General features: G+C 42.6%; 1 protein-coding gene across 1 annotated transcript in view; it reads left to right on the forward strand.

Annotated features, from left to right (window-relative positions):
* The window catches only part of satb2 (SATB homeobox 2), a 166540-nt gene that overhangs the window by 25748 nt on the left and 117313 nt on the right, over nt 1–23479 (forward strand). The window contains exons 4-5 of the mRNA XM_048599022.1: nt 18448–18574; nt 18981–19104. Coding sequence (XP_048454979.1) covers nt 18448–18574; nt 18981–19104 — 251 coding nt within the window. The remainder of the gene's footprint in view (nt 1–18447; nt 18575–18980; nt 19105–23479) is intronic.

Below are 23479 nucleotides of genomic sequence, written 5' to 3' on the forward strand. Positions count from 1 at the left end.
GTCTAGGCCCGAAATGTCAGCCTTTTTGCTCCTATGATGCTGCTTGGCCAGCTGTGTTCATCCAGCTCTGCACCTTGTTGTCTTAGGTATAAGTTAAGCATGGTTTTAGTTAGCATCAAGATATTATTCAAACATATAATATTCTAAGAGACTTGACATGATAGATGTTGAGAGGATAATCCCCACCATGGGGAGGATGTAAAACTAGGTTTCACAGTTTTAAGGATAAGGGCTTTCTCCTTTAAGAAGGAGATGAGGATCACTTTCCCCACTCAGAAGGTCATTACTTTGAACTGGCAAAAGGCAAGGAGCATTCATTCCATACAAGTACCAGGCGATGATTATCACAGAATTGTTATGGTGCAGAAGGAGGCCATTTGGCCCACTATGCCTGCACTGGCTCTTCAAAAGAACTTCATTACCTAGTGCCAATCTCCTGGTTTGCCTCATACCATTGCACACCATATCTATCTACATAATCATTCAATGCCATCATGAATGCCTCAATTGAACATGCCTCCACCACATTTCCGGGCAGTGTCCCCTTATGCTAACTACTCATTGTGTGAAATCACATTACTCTTGCTTCTTTTGCACTTCACTTTAAATCAACGTCCTCTCATCTTGTTTATTTCACGAGTGGAAGCAGCTTCTCTCTGTCCATTCTACTCTGTCCAACACGCTCATGATTTTGCAAACCTATATCTTCTGATCTTCTCTCAGCTTTCTTCTCTCCATTACCATCACTGAATCTCCTTCTATGAACATCCTGGGGGTCACCATTGACCAAACTGAACTGAATTAGCCATACAAATGGCTACAGGAGCAGCTCAGAGGCTAGGAATTCTGCAGCCAGTACCTCACTTTCTGACTCCCCAGAGCTTGTCCACCATCTACAAGACGTAAGTCAGGAATATGGTGGAATACTCCCCCCTCGCCCAGCTGAATACAGCTCCAATGACACTCAAAGAACTTGACACTATTCAGGACAAAGTGGCTTGATTGATTGGCATCACAGCCACAACTATTGACTCATGAACCCACATCCTGTGAGTAGATAAATTAAATCATTAGTCTTTGAAATTTTCTTCCACAGAGAACATTAGAGTTTGGGTCATTGTACATCATCGAGGATGAGTTGGACAGATTTTTGATTGACAAGAGAAGTGAGAGATATAGAGGACAAGCTAGAAAGTAGAGTAAAGCCACAATTAGTTTTCTCATATTGAATGGTACAGCAGCCTGCAGGAGGCTGCCTGGCCTACTCCTGTTCCTTATGATCTTAGACTGCTTTGATATGGATGCTTCAGGCTTGAGCCAATCCAATGCTGTCTGCTTTAAAGTGTGACTTTGGGTTGTTCTGCAAGGCAACTAAACCTTCTCATTTTTATTCATGGAGACCACATATTTATGCAGTATTTTCATCAATCTAGTCCCAGTAACAATGATGCTTGAACCCAATTGCCTGCATACAAGTGTCTACAGAAATGACAGATACTTCCATATGTATAGCTATTTTCTAATCAGCCTGCTCAGAGATGTTAGTACACACCTCTGGAACAGGTGGGATTTGGACCTGCGCCTCCTAGCTCAGAGGCAAGGACATGTGATTGTACCATAACAGCCCCTTCTGCACATATAATGCATGTACATATATTTAAGAGCATTTATGAACTCACATGAAGAACATGAATAGTTACATAGTAAACAATTGATCACTGAGGTATGCTTACAAATAAGATGATAGTAGGAATTCTAGAAGCACCTCTCTATTAACCAGTAGAGGCATATGAGGAATGAGCCAAATCCCAGACCTCAATCTATGATTCGACACCAAGCCAGTCACAGCATGTGCATATGGTGCTGCCCTTTGGCTTTCTAAATTCCACTGGGTCCTAATATTCACTCAATTCTGACTTTCCCACCTCTGCTGGGTGATAAAGGGATTCAAACATAAGAGTGAGATTTTAAAATTTTAGTTGTTGCTGGACTGAGAAGCAGTGTAGATCAAAGAGGGATTGAGTGATTGGTATGTGTGATGTGGTGCAGGATTGCGAACAGCTGGCAGAGTCTAGGATGAATTGAACTTTGCTGAAAATGGAGGCTGGGAAACAAAATAGGTGAGTCCTGAGGGTGAAAAACTCATGGATGAGGATTGCAGCAGTAGACAGCAGTGACAGAGGATAGCGAAGAGTTGGAAGCAGTTAATCTTTATAATGGAGAGGATTGCAATCAGTAATCAGTCAACCATCAGGACGGCAAATGCCTGATTGTATGTCATCTATTTTAAATGGATAGGTAATCAGGCACAGGGAATGTTGGAGAAACTCAGCAGGGCTCACGGCATCTGTGCAAGAAGAAACATAGTTAATGTTTTGAGTCTAATTTGACTCTTCTTCAGAAGAGTTAACTCTGTTTCTCTCTTCACAGATGCTGTGAGCCCTGCTGAGTTTCTCCAGCATTCTCTGCGTCTGTTATATTTCCAGCATCTGTACTGCTTTGCTTTTATACAACCAGGTAGTGTGGACCAACAATTTGCCAACAAACGTTGTTGCTCACTGTGAACATTCTACTGGTCTATCTGTTCTATAATATTAAAACGTAAGAAATAGGACAGTTCATCCAGTATTTCATAATTAGCAATAAATGTTCCCCTTTAACATCATATGTTAATGTTTTGAGTCTGAAGTTCTGAATGAAAGTCATATCAGACTTGAAACATGAATAGTTTCTCTCTGCAGAGATGGTGCCAGAACCTGCTGAGCTTTGCTAGCATTCTCTGTATTTGTTTCTTAATCTCAAAATTGGCTGGAAAACAATAGTCAGATGTTGGGAAAACAATGAGGCAAACTGGAAAATATTTAGGGAAGACACAGCCTAACTAGTGGAATGAACAGAATAGTGGAAGATATAATTTAATGTGAGATAGTACCATTTCAGGGTAAAAAGAAAAGAAACGTGAGTTTATACTCAATATAAGATACTTAAGTTAGTGGATGAATAGAGAGACCTAAGTGCTTAAATATTTAATTCCTGGAAATGCAAATTCAGATAAAGTAAGCACATCATGGTCAGCAGAGTTCAATGTTTTATAACTAGATAGAAGGTAAAATTAGGTAAAAAGTTTGATTAGGCCATGGTTGGAATATTGAGTGCAGCTTTGGGCAACTTGTTTTGGGAAGGACATTAAAGCCATCGAGTGGAATCTTCTGCTTTTTGATCTGGGGTGTGGTGGCAGGGGTAAAATCAGACAGAATACCCATCAGCAGTGTCAACTGCAAAACAGTTCGGATAGTGTATCAATCAGGCATGTAAGTGGTTACCCGTTAGGCTTTCTGCCAGGACCACTCCCTGGGACAGTGATGTCCACTCCCACTTGAAGCTGCTTGATAATCAGAGGCAGAGCCATTGTGGAGCCACCGTACTCCATCAGAAGTTGGAGCTGCTGGTGGCACTGTATACTGGAAATCCAGGAACAGTTGGCATGAGAGGTACTTTATTCTGGGGGCGGTGGTGAGAGTCGTGGCTCCCAGTCATGCTGCAGATGTCCTAAATTGAGGCAGATCCAGGATGCAGTCTGCTAACTGGCTGGGAATAGAGCTAATCATGGCTTTGGTGTGAAATGTTCCTTAAGTAATTGTTAATTGACAACCCACTGGTCTCAATTGGTGGAAGAAGGCTTTGCTGTTCAAAAAGTAATTCCTATCAGGGTGGCAAGGTGGTAGAGGATCTTCCTGAAGACTACTCATCCGATTATCTTTGATTATCTCCGTGACTCCCTTGTCCGCTCCACAGTCCCCTCCAGCCCTACCACCCCCGGCACTTTTCCCTGCAACCGGAGCAAGTGCTACACCTGCCCCTACACCTCCCCCCTCACCCCCATCCCAGGCCCTAAGAAGACCTTCCACATCAAACAGATGTTCACCTGCACATCTGCTAATGTGGTATTCTGTATCCGCTGTTCCCATTGTGGCCTCCTCTACATCGGGGAAACCAAGTGGAGGCTTGGGGACCGCTTTGCGGAACACCTACGCTCGGTTCGCAACAAACAACTACACCTCCCAGTCGCGAACCATTTCAACTACTCCTCCCACTCCTTGGACGACATGTCCATCCTGGGCCTCCTGCATTGCCACAATGATGCCACCTGAAAGCTGCAGGAACAGCATCTCATATTTCGCTTGGGAACCCCGCAGCCCAAGGGTATCAATGTGGACTTCACAAGCTTCAAAATCTCCCCTCCACCGACCGCATCCCAAAACCAGCCCAGCTTGTCCCCGCCTCCCTAACCATTCCTCCCACCTCAAGCCCCACCCCATCTCCTACCCACTAACCTCATCCCACCTCCTTGACCTGTCTCTCCTCCCTGGACCAACCTATCCCCTCCCTATCTCCCCACCTACACTCACCTTTACTCGCTCCAACCCCGCCTCTTTGACCTGTCTGTCTCCTCCTATCTTCTCCTTTATCCATCTTCTATCCACCTCCCCGTCTCTCCCTATTTATTTCAGAATCCCCTTCCCCTCCCCCATTTCTTAAGAAGGGTCTCGACCCGAAACGTCAGCTTTCCTGCTTCTCTAATGCTGCTTGGCCTGCTGTGTTCATCCAGCTTTACACCTTGTTATCTCAGATTCTCCAGCATCGGCAGTTCCTACTATCTCTGATTATCTTTTTACCCTGCCATCGTTTCCGAGCATCTCAGTTGGGAAGATTCCATCAATAGATGGTATTCGACATTGATTCACCAGGATGGGGCCTGGATAGGACACTAGTTATGAAGAGAGAAAAATGATAGGATTCCTAAGCCCGTTCAAGGAGAAGAAATTTAATAGAGGTTTTCCCAAGTAATTTGTTGTTTTAGAAATTTAGTAGCGAAAGTTATTTCCCTCAACTTTGGGTGTCAGTAAAGAGAGGGTTTAAGTGAAGTTTCTCCAAACAAAGTTTGGTACAACATTAAAGACCTTATCACAGGGAACAGTTGAGGCAAAGGTTTGAAGTTTATTTAAGGGAAGATTGGACACATATTTGAAGCTGAATAAGATACATGGTTAAAGGCAGAGATTGAGTGCTGAACTAGTTTCACATTTCTTTCGTAAAGAGCTGACACAGAACCAGTTGGCCAGTCATTTTAGAATAAGTTAATCAATTCCAGCACCCCCCATCCCCGCAACTCCCTGAGTTTGGTAACAAATACCTGCTAAATGAGAGGTTCTTTAAGCCTTTAAAGGGTGGAATTCTGAGGGTTACTTGGGAATTTTATGGCAACACCTTGATAATGTTGCTGAAGATCGAACTGAGCTCACCCACTCCCACCTCAGCCAGTAAATGGCTGGACCTAAGAAATGGAGCAGAATCCTGATGGAACCGGCTTGTACATCATTTTCCATACACTGATCCGAAGCTCAACAGGATTTTCCTCTTGGCCTCGACTCGTACGTTGGATTCTATCTCTTTCTCAGTTAAAATTATTTAAAGTCGGGTTGCCTCTGGCTTATAATTGCAATTGAAATCTGAATTCTGGCCAATCTAAGGGCACACTGTAAGAAGTGAAATGCTTCCTTCTCCTGTTTGTGAACAAGTGTTTGGCAATCCTTTCATCAATTGAAGGAAGAAAAAGTAAAGCTGCTCCCATAGATACGCATCGTTTCACCAGAATAGCATCATTACCATATGGCAAATTCCTAAAGTTCAACATGGTTCACATCTGTGTGAAGTGTGTTTGCTGAAGTACACAAGCTTCGCTAAAGATTCTTTCCTCAGGATAAGAAACCTTTTAGACATTCGTGTTGCAGACTTATCCTGTGACAGAAGTGCTCCGTGTGTCATTATTCCAAACTGTGATGAATAGAGAAAATTTAAAAAACTGCCAAAGTCCCACAGTGAACATCCAATTCACATGTTGGGCACCCAGAAATCTCATGCCTGGGAATGGTTACTCGTTAATTCATAAGATCCAAAGTTGGAGAATACCGTATAGTTGATGATCAATAGAATGCTGTTTGATTTTGCAGTTTGTAAAATCTCATATAAACCAATGTCTTCGAGCTAAGTACTGAATGGAGTGCATGGTTCTGTTTTGTACTGTTGTTATTTGTGGATAGCCAACTCCACAGAGCAGTGTAGACCTGACAGCTGTCATCTTACAAACACCAATCGTCCAGCACTTAGGTGGCTGCAAGTGACACAATTATACCCAGAGATTGCTTGGAATGAGTGGTTAAAGTGAATAGTTTAAGAAGAAGCTAGACAAGGGGGAAAGGATATAAATTTATGCTAATTAGGTTAAATGAATTAGGATGGGGGAAGGTTGGTATGCAGCACGAAGACTGGCATAGATCTCATGGGTCAAATGTAACGCTTCTGTGATGTAGATTCTGTGTCACTGTATTTACATTCAATTGCATCACAAAATACATTTCCTGACTGCATAAATCATCAGATGTTTAAAAATGTATGCCATGCTACAAACATTTTCACCAGTGTCCAGGAGGTGTTTCCTTTTTTCTACCAATCTACCCACGTAGATTGGATTCAGGCGGCTGACTGCTTTATAGAACTTTATGGCAAGGACAGCTTTACGGAACAGTATCTGGTTACCTCATTCAGCAAGGAAGAACAGAAGGAAATTAGTGGCTTTCTGTACTTTAAAGGACATTTAATATTCACAAGTAATTTGCACAGAATGCGCACAGTCAGGCAGACAGTAACACTGAACATGTGGCTTTGCCTTGGTATTAAATGTGCCTTTTTGTGTATGTAGTCACTTTGAGAAGGAATTTGAGAAATATTCAGAGGTCATTTAGAAGGAACTTTAGTGTTTTCCTGAATGTATAGTAAGTCAATTGACCACCTAACACAGAATAAACAGATTACGCGAGTCCCAGGTCTTATGTTTCTTTGTTCAATTCCTGTTTCCTAACTTATAACACATCTTGCTCACTCACTAACTCTAGGATCACTGACTGACGTTGGGTCACAGTTCATCAACACTTCCATTTGCAAATTCTACACCACATACTCAGATCCTTGCATGGCACTTCTGTATCCCTGTTTCCTCTTTGAACTTGTAACAATTTGGGAACTCTGTGTTTTTCTGGTTCTGGTTCCTCATGCCTCTCTGATTTCCTTCTCTTCACCATTGGCAGCCATGCTTTCACCTGTCGGGAATGTCCACAATTCCATCCCCAAAGCTCTCTATCTCTCTCTCTCCTTCTTTGAGAAGCCCTTTAAAACCTACCTTTTTAATCAAGCATTTGTTCAGCTGCCTACAATAGTCATTTTTGCCTGAATACAAATCTTTGTTTACAAATGCTCCCATGAAATGTCTTGGGATAGTAGCAAAAGTAAGAAAGAGGTTAGCTTTCATCACACACCCAGCTTCCCTAGGTCCATTTCTTCAAGTGTGCACAAATCAATAGGAGGCTGAGGGGCTTAGAGACTTTCACACATCTCCTTCTGGAATGTGACTTTGAAGTCTGGAGAAAGATGCTGTAGATTTGTCGAGGTTCGTTCCAAGCAGCTCCATGATGTAGGACTCTGTGTTCTTGGTCTGTTCTATGGGACACACCCCGAGACAAACTTCGACTGCGCCTGGAGGACCATCAACTCAGTGAAAGATTCTTGGTCTGCCTGAAACTTGTTGGTCTTCAAGAGCAAGGAGTTGACCTGGACTGAGTGTTGTGGACTGGCACATTCCAAGGTTCAGGACTACGTGCTGAGCGACACCCTGAAGCTTGGGGCAGCTGCTGCCAAGGTGCACTGGGGAAAGACCACCGTCTAAGGTCTTTCTGCCAAAGTACCAAAGGGATCCGTTCAGTTATCAGACCCTCCTGGATGGCTCAAATATATGTAAATAGTATCTTGCACGAGTAAAAAATGCCTTTGGGTTTGTTGGAACTGTTGGGAAAGTCAAACTCCAATATTTGTTTGTTCTCCAAATGCAAAGGATGTTCAGAACCAAACTGTTCTAGTGTCAATGTATGTATATAAAGATTGTTTTAATGAATAAAGTATACTTTTGGAATTAAAAATATCCACAACTGACAGCCTGCCTGTACCAATTTGCTGGACAGGTAGGCTGCCTTGTTTGTTGTCCTGCCTGAAGCTGATATAATTGCAGCCGAGATGGGAATTGGCTTCAAAGTGGTCATTCATTGACTTGGTGCCAATTGGCAATAGGGTGGGTAGACTGAGTCTGGGCTAGGATTTAATTCTGGTGGAGGCAGGAAGATGGCAAGGCTCTGAGATGCTACTACCGCAGTGAATTAAGTTGCCTTCCTGAAGATTCCAACCCAGCCTTCTGTGCATCCATTGTCATATCGTTTCGGTCTAGTTCTGTGGCAATAAACTCACGAAGGGCATCTGCTCCTGGAAGTGTATTGAGAAGAGCAAAGAGAAGTAATTAAATTGAGTCACCAAATTGATAGGTAATAAAGTAATTAATTTGTTTAATTTGGTAAAAGAAATAGTTGAATTCAGACTAATTTAAACTTACATACGTATTTACTCCCTCTGAGCAAACTAATGGCCAGTGCTTTGGATACGTGGGTCACTCAGCCTTGATTGTTTGAATTATTTTGTCCAATGCATAGGATATGAAAGGATAGAAAACGCTATTGTTGTGACTGTACAGCTATCTGACAGATAACTGCTTGGGAGAGGGAAACTGATGACCATGTGATAGATCTCAGTCAGGTCAGGTGGGTGGGGTGGTTTGCATTTGTATTGACTATGGTGCTAGACTAATAACCCAGAGACCATCAGTTCAAATTCCTCAGTGACAGTTTTGAATATTTGAATTCATTGTTTTCTTTTAGAAAAGCTCACTCTGTAGTGGATGTGAGTATGTCATTTACCTGGCCATCAAAATTTCTCCATTTCTTTTCCATCCTTTAGGGCCCTCCTTAAAACCTACTTCTTTGGACAAGCCTTTGGTCATCTGTCCTAATATCTCCTTATGTGGCTCAGTGTCAAAACTTACTGGCCTGATTCCAGGGATGATGTGACTGTTGTATGAGGAGAGGTTGAATCAGTTAGGATTATATTCATTGGAGTGCAGAAAATGAGGGGAGTCTCATAGAAAGCTATAAAATTGCCCTCTAGGGGTAGGCGATGGCCTAGTAGTATTATTGCTTGACTATTAATCCAGAAATCCAGCCAATGTTCTGGGGACCCGGGTTTGAATTCTACCACAGCAGATGGTGGAACTTGAATTCAATAAAAAAAAGTCTGGAATTAAGAATCTACTGATCACCATGAAATCATGGCTGACTGTCGGAAAAACCCATCTGCTTCACTAATGTCCTTCAGGGAAGGAAAATCTGCCATCCTCACCTGGTCTGGTCTACATGTGCCTCCAGACCCACAGCAATGTGGTTGACTCTCAACTGCCCTCTGAAATTGTCTAGCAAGCCACTCAGTTGTACCAATCGCTATAATGTCTCAAAGAAATGAAACTGGACGGATCACCTGACATTGACCTAGGCACCGGAAAATACAACGGCAGAAACAGCCCTGTCGACCCTGCAAAGTCCTCTTCACTAACATCTGGGGGTTAGTGCCAACATTGGGAGAGCTGTCTCACAGACTGGTCAAGCAACAGGCTGACATAGTCATACTCACAGAATCATACCTTACAGACAATGTCCCAGACACCCCCAGCACCATCCCCGGATATTTCCTGTCTCACCGGCAGGACAGACCCAGCAGAGGTGGCGGCACAGTGGTATACAGTCGGGAGGGAGTTGCTCTGGGAGTCCTCAACATTGACTCCAGACTCCATGAAGTCTCATGACTTCAGGTTAAACATGGGCAAGGAAACCTCCTGCTGATTACCACATATTGTCCTCCCTCCGCTGATGAATCAGTATTCCTCAATGTTGAACAACACTTGGACGAAACACTGAGGATGGCAAGGGCACAAAATGTACTGTGGGTGGGGGATTTCAATGACAAGTGGCAAGTGACATTTGCACCACACAAATGCCAGGCTATGACCATCATCAATAAGAGACAATCTAACCACCGTCCCTTGACATTCAATGGTGTTGCCATCACTGAATACCCCACTATCAACATCCTGGGAGTTATCATTGATCAGAAACTCAACTGGACTCACCACATTAACACAATGACTACAAGAGCAGGTCAGAAGCTAGGAATACTTCTGACTCCCCAAAGCCAGTCAACCATCTACAAATCACAAGCCAGGAGTGTGATGGAATACTCCCCACTTGCCTGGATGAGTGCAGCCCCAATAACACTCAAGAAGCTTGACACCATCCATGACAAAGCAGCCCACTTGATTGGCACTACATCCACAAACATCCACTCCCTCCACCACCGACACTCAGTAGTAACAGTGTGTACTATCTACAAGATGCACTGCAGAAATTCACCAAAGATCCTTAGACAGCATCTTCCAAACCCACAGCCACTTCCATCTAGAAGGACAAGGGCAGCAGATACATGGAAACACCACCACCTTCAAGTTCCCCTCCAAGTCACTCACCATCCTGACTTGGTAATATATCACTGTTCCTTCACTGTTGTTGGGTCACAATCCTGGAATTCCCTCCCTAAGGGCATTGTGGGTCAACCCACAGCAGGTCAACTGCAGTGGTTCAAGAAGGCAGCTCACCACCACCTTCTCAAGAGCAACTAGGGATGGCAAGAAATGCTGGCCAGCCAGTGACACCCACATCCCACAAATGAATAGAAAAATAAATTTGAACAGTAAAAGGCAGGGTAGATGTAGGAAGGATGTTCCCAATGGCAGTAGGGTTCAAAACCAGGCATTGCAGTCTGAGGAAATGAGGTAAACTATTTAGGATTGAGATGAGGAGAAATTTCTTCACTCATAAAGTGGTAGTCTGTAACATTTATTATCACAAAAAGAAGTCAAGGCCAAAACATTGGTATGATTTCAAGAAGGAGTTGGATATAGCACTTGGAGCTAAGGGGATCAAAGGATATGGCAGGGAACAGGAACAGATTGTTGATTTGGATGACCAGCCATTATCATATTGAATGGTAGAGCAGACTCAAAGGGCTGAGGGCTCAAAGGCCTACTGCTCCTATTTTCTACGTTTCTATTGTTTGCAACGGTCCTGTGAAACACCATACAATACATTACCCTGTTAAAGGTGCTATATAAAAGTAAATTATTGATGTACAATGGACAATGGTGCATGTCCATGTGATGGATGTGAATCTACTTATAATGCTTATATAATGGGAAATGGTGTGTGACCCTCAGATGGGTTGGTATCACGTTATGCAGAGTATCTGTGAGAATGTTATGACAAGATTCAATGTTTTAAACCTATTTGCCAGTGTGGTAGAGTTTTAGAAGAAAACAATACTTCTAATCACCGTGATTGGATATTGACAGTTGCCAAAGAGATCATCCGAAGGGTTAGACTATTGCTATTAGAACAAAATAAAAACCGAAAGAACTGCGGATGCTGTAAATCAGAAACAAAAACAGAAGTTGCTGGGAGAGCTCAGCTGGTTAGGGAGTGCCCGTGAAGAGAAATCAGAGTTAATGGTTTGGGTCTGGTGACCCGTCTTCAGTTCTGAAACGTTAACTCTGATTTCTCTGCACAGATGCTGCCAGACCTGCTGAGCTTTTCCAGCAACTTCTGCTTTTGTTGCTATTAGAACCAGTCTGACTGCTTTGATGTTAGGAGTGGAGCTGTTGGAATTTATCATCACATTACTTTCTCTTTATGTTGGCTGCATTTTAATTTGAACCAGAAAGCTTTTTCAATGAGTTAAAGATTTCTGAGAATTGTAGTTACAAGTGCATTTAGTTAGTATTAGCCTCTGGTTACTTGTAGACAGCAGATGCGCTCTCAAAATTTAGATTTCCAAAAAAACATTTTCCTTTCCTGAAAGGAGCCTTTGGCTGATGTCCTTGCAGTTGTTTATTTGAAGTTTTGTTTTAAAGACTTGTTGTATCCTCTATTTTGGGAGAAAGTGGATATTCTCTGGTATGAGTGCAGGCACAGGTATTATGCAAGCCCTATATTGCATATAGAGTTGCCAGTGTTTGGAACCATAATAAACAGCAGGTTTGGACTGGTGATGAGTTTTACTCACTTTAAGAAAAACAATCAGAAACTAAGGTTCCCATTGTTAAGATTAGATGACAGTGTGCTAATATGCTGAATGATAAACATCAGTGACTTGCTTATGGCGTGGGGGTTAGGGGTGAAGCTTTTGTGTTTTGGATACATTACTTAACTCTGAAAGGAATTTTGATTTCCTAACACATGCTGAGTTGCAACAACCAGAGCGAAGGCCTAGAACTAGAGAGGATACATAACAACAATTCACATTGTATTATATGAAAGATGCTTTTTGAATGTCCCAAGGTACTTTGCAGAGGCATTGTAAAACTGAATAGAACAGCAACTTGTGTACAGCAATATTAGGGTGCATAACCAAGAGATTGGTCAGAGAGGTAGCTTTTAAAGAAGAAAGAGAGAGATAGAGAAGTTTAGGAAATGAATTCCAGAGAGATTAGGTCCATGGCACTTAAAATTACAGCCATCAATGATTGAGCAATTGAAATTGGGGATGGTAAGTTGGGGATGCTTAAAAGGCCAGAACATAGGAATGCAGATATCTCAGAGGGATGTAAGTCTGGAGGAGATTTTGTAGATAAGGGCTGACAAACGAATGGAAGAACTTGGAAGTTACAATAATGTTAAAATCAAGGTGGTGTTTAACTGAGAGCCAGTGTAGATTCACAAACACAAGGGCATGGGTAAAACACAAGTAGCAGTTTCTGAAGTTCTCAAGTTTAGAGAGGGTGGAACATGGGATGACAACCAGAAGTGTTTTGGAATAATCAAGTCTGAAGGCAGCGCTGGCATGACAGAGGGGTTCAGCAACCAGAGAGCTGAGGTCAGCAACCAGAGAGCTAAGGTCGGGGGCAGAGTTGGACAATTTTATGGAGGTGGAAATTTTCGCATTGACATGGTTTGCAAGGACATTTTGGTGTCAGTGGCAGCCCAACGTTGTGAATAGTCTGATTCAGCTGCAAACAGTTGTCAGGGAAAGGGCTGGAGCTGGTGGTGAGGGAGTTGGGTTTGTGTCAGGAATCAAACTCAAAGGCTTCAGTCTTCACAACATTTAACTGGGGAAAAAAAAATGTTCATCCTGTATTTGATGTCAGATGTGCATCCTGACAATTTAGAGACAGTGCAGTGGTAGAGAAAGGTGGTGAGGGGCAGTTGGGTGGCTTTAACATACATGTGGAAACTGACATTATGTTCTCAGCTGATGTCACCACAGGGCAACATGTGAATGAGAAATAGGATGGGTTCAAGGGTAGATACTTGGGAGAGACCAGAGATTGTTGCAGAAATAGGAAGAGAAGTCATCGCTGGCTACAATTAGATAAGAATGGAACCAGGTGAGTCCTGTCCCATCCAGATGGATGATGGTGGAGAGGCATTGGATAAGGATGGTGTGGCCATCTGTGCTAAAGGCTGCAGGCAAGTTGAGGAGGACAAAGAAGGAAAGACAATCTTTGTCACTATGTGGTTTTTGAATTAATAAGAGCCACTTTGGTTCCCGAGAGGGACAGAAACCTAATTGGAGGGATTGAAACATGAAATTCTGGAAAAAGTATGTATGAAGTTGGGGGAAGTTGAAAGCACATTCAAAGACTTTGGAGAGTAAACGAGATTAGAGATAGGGCGGTAGCTAGCAAGGATGAGGGGATCCTGGGTTGATCTTCAAGGGATAATGAGACAGAATGAGAGAGAAACATTAACAATGCCAGGTAACACTGGGGCCAGGACGTGAAGTTGAGAAGTTGATAGCTACATATGAATAGGGTCAGGAGAGTTGGAGATGGGACACGTGTGTGTGTGTGTGTGTGTGTGTGAGAGACGACAAGAAATGAAACCTTTTGATACAGTCAACGAACAGTGTAAGCTCTACAGGGATGCATTGATAACAGTGGACAGACACTTCAAACATTCATGTCAAATTCATCTGATTGCATCTTAAAAGTGACACAAGCCCATTTATTTTAAGCAGGTTAATACTCACTTTAAGGTGTAGGTAAAGGAATGCCATACAAAGCTATTTAGTTTCATTCATTATTGTCATTACCAGTAATATCTAGTCTCGTGTGTATTAATGTTTTGAAAACAAAATATGTCTGAAATGCAGAACAGATTGATTAGCATCTAAAAGATAAAAGGACAGGTTAATTTTTGGGTGTGTTCCTTCATTGCATGGTAACTCTAATATTTTGTTTGGATTATAATAACTCACCATTATCCTTCTTGAAGCTGGTCAAAAATATTTTTGTTCCATTTCTTCACGACCTCGATCTATTTGCAGTGGGATTTTGGACAGCTACAGAAGTGAAAACAAACTCCTTTTGACTTACAAATGAAGGCTCACCCGTCATTAGTTGAGATTACTTTGGGGATATTTTGGACAAGAGTTCACAAGTCAATGTGATGGGGATCAGAATTCATCAGGGGTTCTATTTGTCAGATACTTAAACTCTGGTGCACGTCGCTGCCATTTTTGAGAGTTTGCTCTTCACCCTGTCTTCCTTGCATAGACCCAGGGGGCAGACCCAGCAATTGTGACTTGCAGTGCAGGAAGTTGTCATTCTAATAACTCAGTGGGGACAGGGAATATGAGTGGAGGTTGGTTCCTCGGAAATGTGAGGAATGTCAACCTCTGCATCAGTGAATGTGGATGTCTGTGCCTCAGTGCCTTGAAGCCTTAAGGAAGAGTATTATCCTCTTCTCTTCGAAGCTCCACATGCCACCAGTATTAGCAAGTGTGATCCAGCACTCATTTTGGATGTTCCTGTGTTTATGTTGAAGGGTCCAGCTTGCTTGATAAGCTGGCTGGCTCACCAGGCAAGCCTGATGAACTGGCCTTTTTGTTGTATGCAGATCATGGATTTCCCTGCCCTTGTAATCAAACCAGTCTCCGTTCATCTTAGTGCTGGATCTGATGAACTGTTGGAAGTTCTTTTTTGTCATGGGACGTGGGTGTCGCTGGCTAGACCAGCATTTATTGTTCAACCCTCAATGCCCTGGAGAAGGTGGTGGTGAACTGCATTCTATTTCTTGTACATAGACAAAAAAATGTCAATTAGGAGGGAGTTGCAGGATTTTGACCCAGCATGGTGATATATTTCCAAGTTGGGATGATGGGTGGCAAGGCAGGGATCTTGCATGTGCATCTGCTGCCTGTATCCTTCTAGGTGTTGGTAGTTGTGGGTTTGGAAGATGAGGTTTAATGGGCGTTGACTCAAAATTTATCTGCTGGGTTGCTTCTAGGTCTGTTCTTGGGCTTAGGCTTGTAATGAAACTGAAGGTGAATAATCTGATGGTCTGTAATGCAGTCATCATTGCATACAATTCTATTAGAACCATAGCACACTTGTTGAAAGAAGATGTTTATAGTATACATGTCCAGTTTCTGAGCATTCCATTCCCTGCTAGATTATCTTGACCGGCTCTTGTGTTGAAATCACCAAGGATGTGTCCTTAGAAGGGGGTCATTCTGGATGAGTGCATGGAGATCTGTGTAGAGCTTATCATTGTTCAGCTGAGTTAACCTTCCAGTTTGGAGAAGCAATGCTGATGGGACTTGAACGCTGCAGGTCTTGGAGGGGGAAACACATTGACATGATTCGTTCGGAATGGCTGATTAGCTTTAGGCAATTATTTGCCTTGCTATAGAGCTGACGCTGAAGAGGCCTTGTTCATCTTGACAGGTATAGCTAGTGTTGTGTTCTGTCAGATTGCGTTGCTGCGAGAAGCAGGTCTCACTCTAGGTTGTTACATTAATATCTAGCCTGGCTAGCTCATGGACCACCAGGGCTAAGGGTACTGAGGTAACTGTTGTTTACAAAATTGAGGATGACTCCCCACTCAAGCAGGCAAGCGTCAGGATTTTTCTTCTGCTCCCAACTTTTGAAATGAGGTTAGTGGATTGTGTTTTCTTCTCTGCTGCAATAAGAGATGTCTGACTCAGGCAAGTCAACTGATGGTGGAGAGACGAATATTTGTCGAGAGCACCATTTCTAGGCAACCCTCTGATTCAGAGCAAGCAGGCTGTCCTTCAAAAAGACTGCTTGGTCACTCTGCTTGTTCTGCAGAAGAGTCATTGTTTTTCTTTCTTCAGATGCTGCCATACCTGCTGAGTTTCCTGTGCATTTTCTGTTTTTATTCAATTCAACGTTTCTATGAAAAGCACGATCGCAAAAGTGGATACATTTGAGAAAAATGGATAGTTCTTATTTCTAATAGAGAATATGCGCTTTAAAATGCAGGTAATACAAAGCAATGGTTGTAAAAATAGAAGGATATAATCAAAAATGAAAGTTACCTTAATCCTTAAATGTGAAACTTGTGAGCTTCAAAACAAATCTAAATCTAGGTTTGAATACGTGGGGTTATGTTTTTACATTGATAGTTGTTTCCTTAATTTATAATGAGACCAGTGCTTTCAATTTTGCATAGTTGGTGAAAGACCAACTCATTACAATGAAGATATCTGTTCAATTCTATGAAATGTTTATTTTGATCTGTTCTTAAAAAGTGAGACCTTATGTAACAATTATGTTGGTCAGTGCTTGTTGTCCTTACTTGGAGTAAATTTTAAATGAGGTAACAAGACTTGGGGCCTAATATTCTTCTGTCTGATAATGATTTTAATTATCAGGGCTTGCATTATATGTTTACGAGCTAGTGCAAGAGAGAGGACCATAGACTACTGATTGTTGGGTTGTGTATTTTCTTATCAGCAAATTCACATTGTTGTGAAGGGAGTCAACCAAATTATGTTTTGCAAGCAAGTTTGGATCCTTGTTTTTAAAAAAATGTTCCTCTGTGAGTTTTACAGAAAAGTAATTTTCTAACGTGATATTCTAGTGGTATACAATACCATTTGACCCATATTCCTTTACAGTCCTAATTCAACAAAAATAAAGTAACCAATTAGCCAAAGAAACTAAAGCTATTGTAGCAAAATGTATTTATGTTAGTTTGCAAAGAAATGATCAGCTAATAATTTTTTACAAATAGTCACGTAAGAATAAAATGTAGCGCTCAAAAGTCTCAAGATGCTGTGCTCAAGGTTAGTGGTGGATATCTAGGTCGACAGACTGCGATTTCAGGGCGGGGACAGAGGTTCTCGGGGACCCGAGCTTGTGAACCTAGCTCTAGTGAAACATTTGTTGCTTACTGCATTTGTACCAATATTTCAGCTTAGATGTCAACTGATGGCTTTTTGAGTCTCTCCATGGGCAACAATCTGCCTAGTTCTGGTCCCACCCTTTAGTGCAATTTCTGGTTAAACCTCTCAACAATAATCTCTGTTCCACTTCTTGAAATATCTTCCTGTACTTACCTACCGTGTCATATATGATGTGGGGAGGGAGAGATGCTAACCTGAAATGGAAACAAGGAAGGAATGCCACTTTAAACAAGAGGGGAGAGCCAGGATAAGCTTGGTGGACAGGGATAAAGAATTCCAGGGAGAATGGTGGGAGGGGTGAAAGATTAGCATCTGAATGATCTAATATATAGCTACATCTGCAACAACATTAATATCCCCTTGGGGAACAAAGGGAAATCCTTCTTAATTGTTGAGGTGTCTTTACAGAATACGAATCAGAGAATATGGATTACAGAATGTGTCAAATTTCACTTTCGCCAAGAATAAGGGAGTAACTTCCAACTTTGGCAGATGTGAAACTGCCAGTGGTGAGCTGGCTGTCTGTTGTATACCATGCTTACTGATTGTAACAGAACAGAACATTGGCCTGTTTAACAGGTGGCAGATCTTTTAGTGTCAGTGTTACATCCACACTGAAGTTAGACTTCATTCTTAATATACCATAATTCCATGGAGGCTCTCAAGTTGTTTGATTTGCTTTTTTGAAGCAGTTGGACAAACTTTTCCTTGTTTTCTACTTGGGCAAGATTGCCATTGTGACAAATGTATTCTGGAAACATTTCCCAAATCAAACTGATTTTCTGTTTTTTAATTACATGTTTTTCAATAGCTCACCAACATGCGACATCACACAAGCTCTACAAAGCACAGTAGGGAATGTGGACCTAATAAAAACAAACCTATAAACATGAATGATTTGAAGTTTACTTAAGGGTCTAAAATATTCTGAGTAACTTTAATGTTCACAGTGTTCGATTAAAAGGATTATAACCAGTATAATAAACTGAAAGTACTTTTATTGCCTTGTTCAGTGAGAATATTCACCTATCTGGTATTACTGAGATACAATTGATAAAGCAAAGAATGTATTAACTGTGAAAATTTCTGTTGGGAAGGGATCAGGAAGATGGTTAAATTATTTTATTTTGTCATTCCTTTGTACTGACTCACACCTTTTGATGACCTTTTTAAGACCTTTGTTATAAATCAATGCAGGGATGATCAAGGTTGGGAAGTGGAGTCCTCTGCCCCTGAATTATCTCACTGAAGCACCAGATGCAACAGTAGCTGACATGTTACAAGATGTCCATCATGTTGTGACACTGAAAATTCAATTACAAAGGTGGGTGCTTTCCAAACATCTGTCAATTGCCTCAGCCAATGACACTGTGTGAAATGACTTTGTAACTGTACAGAATCTGGAGGCTCAGTGCATTTTCCTGATATTTTTCGGTCCCCTTCAGAAAACAAAGAAGTTTTCAAATAAAACAAAATAGTTTTAGAACGAGCTTGGAGTGGGAGAAACTCATCAACCTAAAATGGGAGGGTTTAAGAAACCAAAGTATGATGCAATCCGACAGCTTGAGCCTGCCCCATTGTGCCTCTGGCTAGTTTTGTGATCTGTAATAGACTGTGGAAGATGTATATCCTCTGCATTGCTAGGCCAATAGCTTGGTGTGGGTGCGGATTTGTTGGTTTTTTTTCTCTCCCCCCCAAAAAAAAACCCTTTCCTGTTTTGTGTTTCACAGCTGTGCAAAATTTGAGGACCTTCCGGCAGAGCAGTGGAATCACGCCACTGTCAGGAACGCATTGAAGGAGCTGCTTAAAGAGATGAACCAGAGCACACTGGCCAAAGAATGCCCTCTCTCCCAGGTTGAACTTCCAGATTTAAACCGTTTTATTTAATGGTACAAACGCAAAATAGTGGAAATCTGAAACCAAAACCAGAAAGGGAAACGCTGGAAACACTCAGTAGGTCAGGCAGCACCCATGAAAGCGAGAGAAGCAGAGTTAACATTTCAGGTCCGTCATCGAGTTGTACAGCAAGGAAACAGACTCTTCGGTCCAACTCATCCAAGCTGACCAGCTATCCTAAATTACTGAGGGGGGAGGCAATGGCCTCGTGGTATTATCACTGGACTGTTAACCCAGAGACCTCAGTAATGTTCTGGGGACCCAGGTTCGAATCCTGCCATGGCAGATGGTGGAATTTGAATTCAATAAATATCTGGACTTAACAGTCTAATGATGACTGTGAATCCATTGCCAATTGACAGGGGAAAAACCCATCTGGTTCACTTATGTCCTTTAGGGAAGGAAATCTGCCAACCTTACCTGGTCTGGCCTACATGTGACTCCAGACTCACAGCAAAGTGGTTGCCTCTGGGCAATTAGGGATGGGCAATAAATGCTGCCTGGCCAGCAATGCCCTCATCCTGTGAGTGAATAAAGGGAAAAAAAGTCTAGTCCCATTTGGTCTATAGCCATCCAAATGCCTTTTAAATGGTGTAATTGTATCAGCCTTCACCACTTCCTCTGGCAGCTCGTTCCATACACGCACCACCCTCTGCGTGAAAAAGTTGCCCCTCCAGTCCCTTTTAAATCTTTCCCCTCTCATCTTAAACCTGTGCCCTCTAGTTTTGGATTCCCCTACCCTGGGGAAAACACCTTGGCTATTCACCCTATTCATGTAACTTGTACGAGAAGGCAGAGCCAGGGAGAAGGCAGCAGCAAAAGAACATCAGGGGTATATTTGTGAAAAGATGGAGGGCAGAGTGCTTCACTGACACAGGGGATGATGGTGCAAGGCTGGAGGAAGTGATAATAGAATACATGCAGAAACAAAAGATGAGCCTTGAGAATACAATATGTTGGTAATGCCAATTGCTCCAACTCTATTTATCTGGAGCATGCTCCAACTTGAGGACCTGCAACTATCAACTGCAATGATTTAATCTGAGAGAGAAACGATATTTTAACCAGGCACAAGGTACTGCCAGAATTTTAGTATTGGGTGAAAAATTCATTCAAGTGGGCGAATTTAATGTAGGCAATGAGAGTCTCACCTACTAGCTGGAGGGATGGTGAAAGCCCTGCACTGCCGCTTTTTAGAAAAGTTTGCTCCATTAAGTGCCGATCAAGTTCTCCGCTGGGCAATGGTGGGCCTTTGCCTGGGGCCATAAGGCCTGCCAGCCGCGAGTTGCCGGCTTGCGGCAAATCAGGGGTTGGAAGCTCTTCTTTGCTCAGCAGTGCCACTGGGCTGTGATGGCTGCTGCTGGTACTGCACCTACCCAAGGTTCAGGATTGCCAAGGGATCAGCCACACCTACGTGAGTGATAGTGGGAGGGAGATTGGCAGGTGAGATTTGTGGAGGGCGGTGGTTAGCTATCTGTAGGACCCCTCTGGGTGCTTTCAAATAAGAGGCAGCCTGCAATTCCCCTCGCCTCTCCCCACTGCAAATCCAACAGACTTTGCTTTGCAGACTTCAGGCATCATGCATCTTGCTGCTGGGTCACTACAAACCGTGGGAGGGATAGACTCCTTAAGCAGGCATTCACAGCCCACTTAAGGGCCTTAATTGCTGGGAGGAGGAGAAGGCAATTCCACCATGGACTGAGTCGAGGCAGAGGCTGGAAGTTGGAAGAACCCTCAGCATGGGACTCCCCACCCACCCCCAACACAATTAAATGCACCTCCCCAGCCAATAAATTTACCACAGAGGAAGGCATTTAATTCCAGTTAAGGACAAGTAGGTAATGCCATTTATCAGCTTTTCCAAACTCACTCATGCAGTTTCTTATCAACAGAAAGGTCAGTTTTGATCAGTTGCAGGTCCAGCTACTTCAAAGTCCTACTAATAACAAAAGTCGATTACCATCTCTTGATGTTGCTCAGGATTTTGTAATGCCTTTGACGCTGAATATGTTTCTCAGCTTTCAGACTAAGCTCGTTGGACCTGACTAACTTAATGCTTGCCACCATTCTAATCATGGGTGGGCCAGCTACAGAATCGGCTTCACTAAAGCAAGACTGCTCATTCGGTTCTGAAATGGCTAATACAGCTTGGGCTGTAGCTGGACAGTGTAGATGTTACTACGTAGTTCGGAATAGTGGCTGATGACATTCAGGCACAAATTGTTGAGGGAACTAAATGTGATATTGTCCAAGTTTGCAGACAAAGCGGAGTGGGAGGATGGTGCAGAGATACTTTGGTGTCATCTGGACAAGCTGAGTGAATGGGCAAATTCATGGCAAATGAAATGTAATGTGGATAACTGTGAGATAATCCATTTTGGTCGCAAAAACAGGAAGGCAGTTTATTATTTGAATGGTGATAAATTGGGAAAGGGGAGGTGCGATAAGATCTTGTACACCAGTTGCTGAAAGTAAGTGTGCAGGTCCAGCAGGTGGTGAAGAAGTTAAATGCCATGTTGGCCTTCATAATTAATGGATTTGAGTACAGGAGTAGGCATTTCTTGCTGCAATTTACAGCATCTTGGTGAGACCACGGTTGGAGCACTGTATGCAGTTTTGGTCTCCTAATGTGAGGAAGGATGTTCTGGCTATGGAGGGAGTGCAACAAAGAATTACCAGATTGATGCCTGGGATGGCAGGACTGAGATATGAGGAGAGACTGGGTCGGTTAGAATTATGTTTGCTAGAGTTTGGAAGAACGAGAAGGAACCTCATGGAAATGTACAAAATTCGAACAGGACTAGTGAGGGTTAATGCAGAAAGGATGTTCCTGAGGACTGGGGAGTCTGGAACCAGGGGTCACAGTCTGAAATTCGGATGTAGGTCAGTTAGGATTGAGATGAGGAGAAATTTCTTCAGCCAGAGAGTGGTGCCACTGAAAGCAGTTGAGGTCTTTGAATGTTTTCACAAAGGTATTAGACATAATTCTTGGCGCTAAAGGGATCAAAGGGTATGGGGTGAAAGTGGAAACAAATTCTGTGTTGAATGATCAGCCTTGATCATATTGAATGGTGGACCAGTCTCGAAGGGCTGAATGGCCTATTCCTCCTATTTTCTCTGTTTCTAAGTTAATCTCAGCTCCTGCAGTTGGGCATTGGCTGCTGGAGCTTAACTCATGTGCACAATTGAACACCGTTGTCTGCTGGTGCGGCCTGATCTCAAATACAATTGCCTGTTCTGCAAAGATTTACCCTTAGGAGAGTGAATTTGCAATATGTGAATTTCCCTCCATCTCTCATGAAAATATCATCTTCATCTTCCATCCTTCAACTAAATCTTTCATTCTTGGTGTGCAGCTGAAGCTATGAAGCTGAGACTTTCTCTTCAGTGGAAATGACCCCTGGACGGATTTATTTGACTCAGTTTATCAGCAGCAATAAAACAATGACATTGAACTAACTTAGACCAGGTGTTACCAGGTTACACCATTGCTTTTAAATGCTATTCTTTCAGTATTGTGGGTAATGCTGGCTAAAATAGTATTTACTGCCCATCCCTAATTGCCTGGAGAAGGTTGTGGTGTCTTCTTGAGCCGCTGCAGTCTTTGAAATGTAGGAACGTGCTGTTCAGAAGGAAGTTTCAGGATTTTGACTCAGCAAAAACTAAAGTATAGCATGTGACTTGAAAGAGAACTTGCATGTGGTATTGTTCCCATATATCTGCTGCCTTCGCCGTTCTTGGTGTAAGATGTTGTGAGTTTGGAAGGTGCTGTCAAAGATACTGGGTGGGTTGCTGCAGTGTACCTTGTAGATGGTACAACTGTTGCCACTGTGTGTCAGTGCTGGAGGGAGTAAATGTTTAAAGTGGTAGTTGATATGCTAATCAAGTGGACTGCTTTGTCTTGGCTGGAGCTTCATGAGTGTTGGAGCTGCACTCATCCAGGCAAGTCAGGAGTATTCCATCATGATCCTTCTGGACTGACAGGCTTTGGGGATCAGGAAGTGTGTTATTCTCTGCTGAATACTCAACTTCTGACCTCATCTTGAAGCCATTGTATTTATATAGCTAGTCCACTTCAGTTTCTGGTAAATGGTAACCACCATTGTTGTCAGTAGTTGTTTCAATGATGGTAATGCCATTGAATGTTAATAGGAGATGGTTAGATTCCATCTTGTTGGAGATGGTCAATACCTGGCATTTGTGAGGTGCAAATGCTACATGCCACTTATCAGTGCAAGCCTGAATAATGTTCAGGTCTTGCTGCATTAGGTCATGGATTGCTTCGGTATCTGAGGAGTTACAAATGGTGCTGAGCTTTGCACAATCGTTGGCG

Source organism: Rhincodon typus, chromosome 7 (genome assembly GCF_021869965.1).
Source record: "Rhincodon typus isolate 14 chromosome 7, sRhiTyp1.1, whole genome shotgun sequence".
In the NCBI taxonomy this organism is placed as follows: Eukaryota; Metazoa; Chordata; class Chondrichthyes; order Orectolobiformes; family Rhincodontidae; genus Rhincodon; species Rhincodon typus.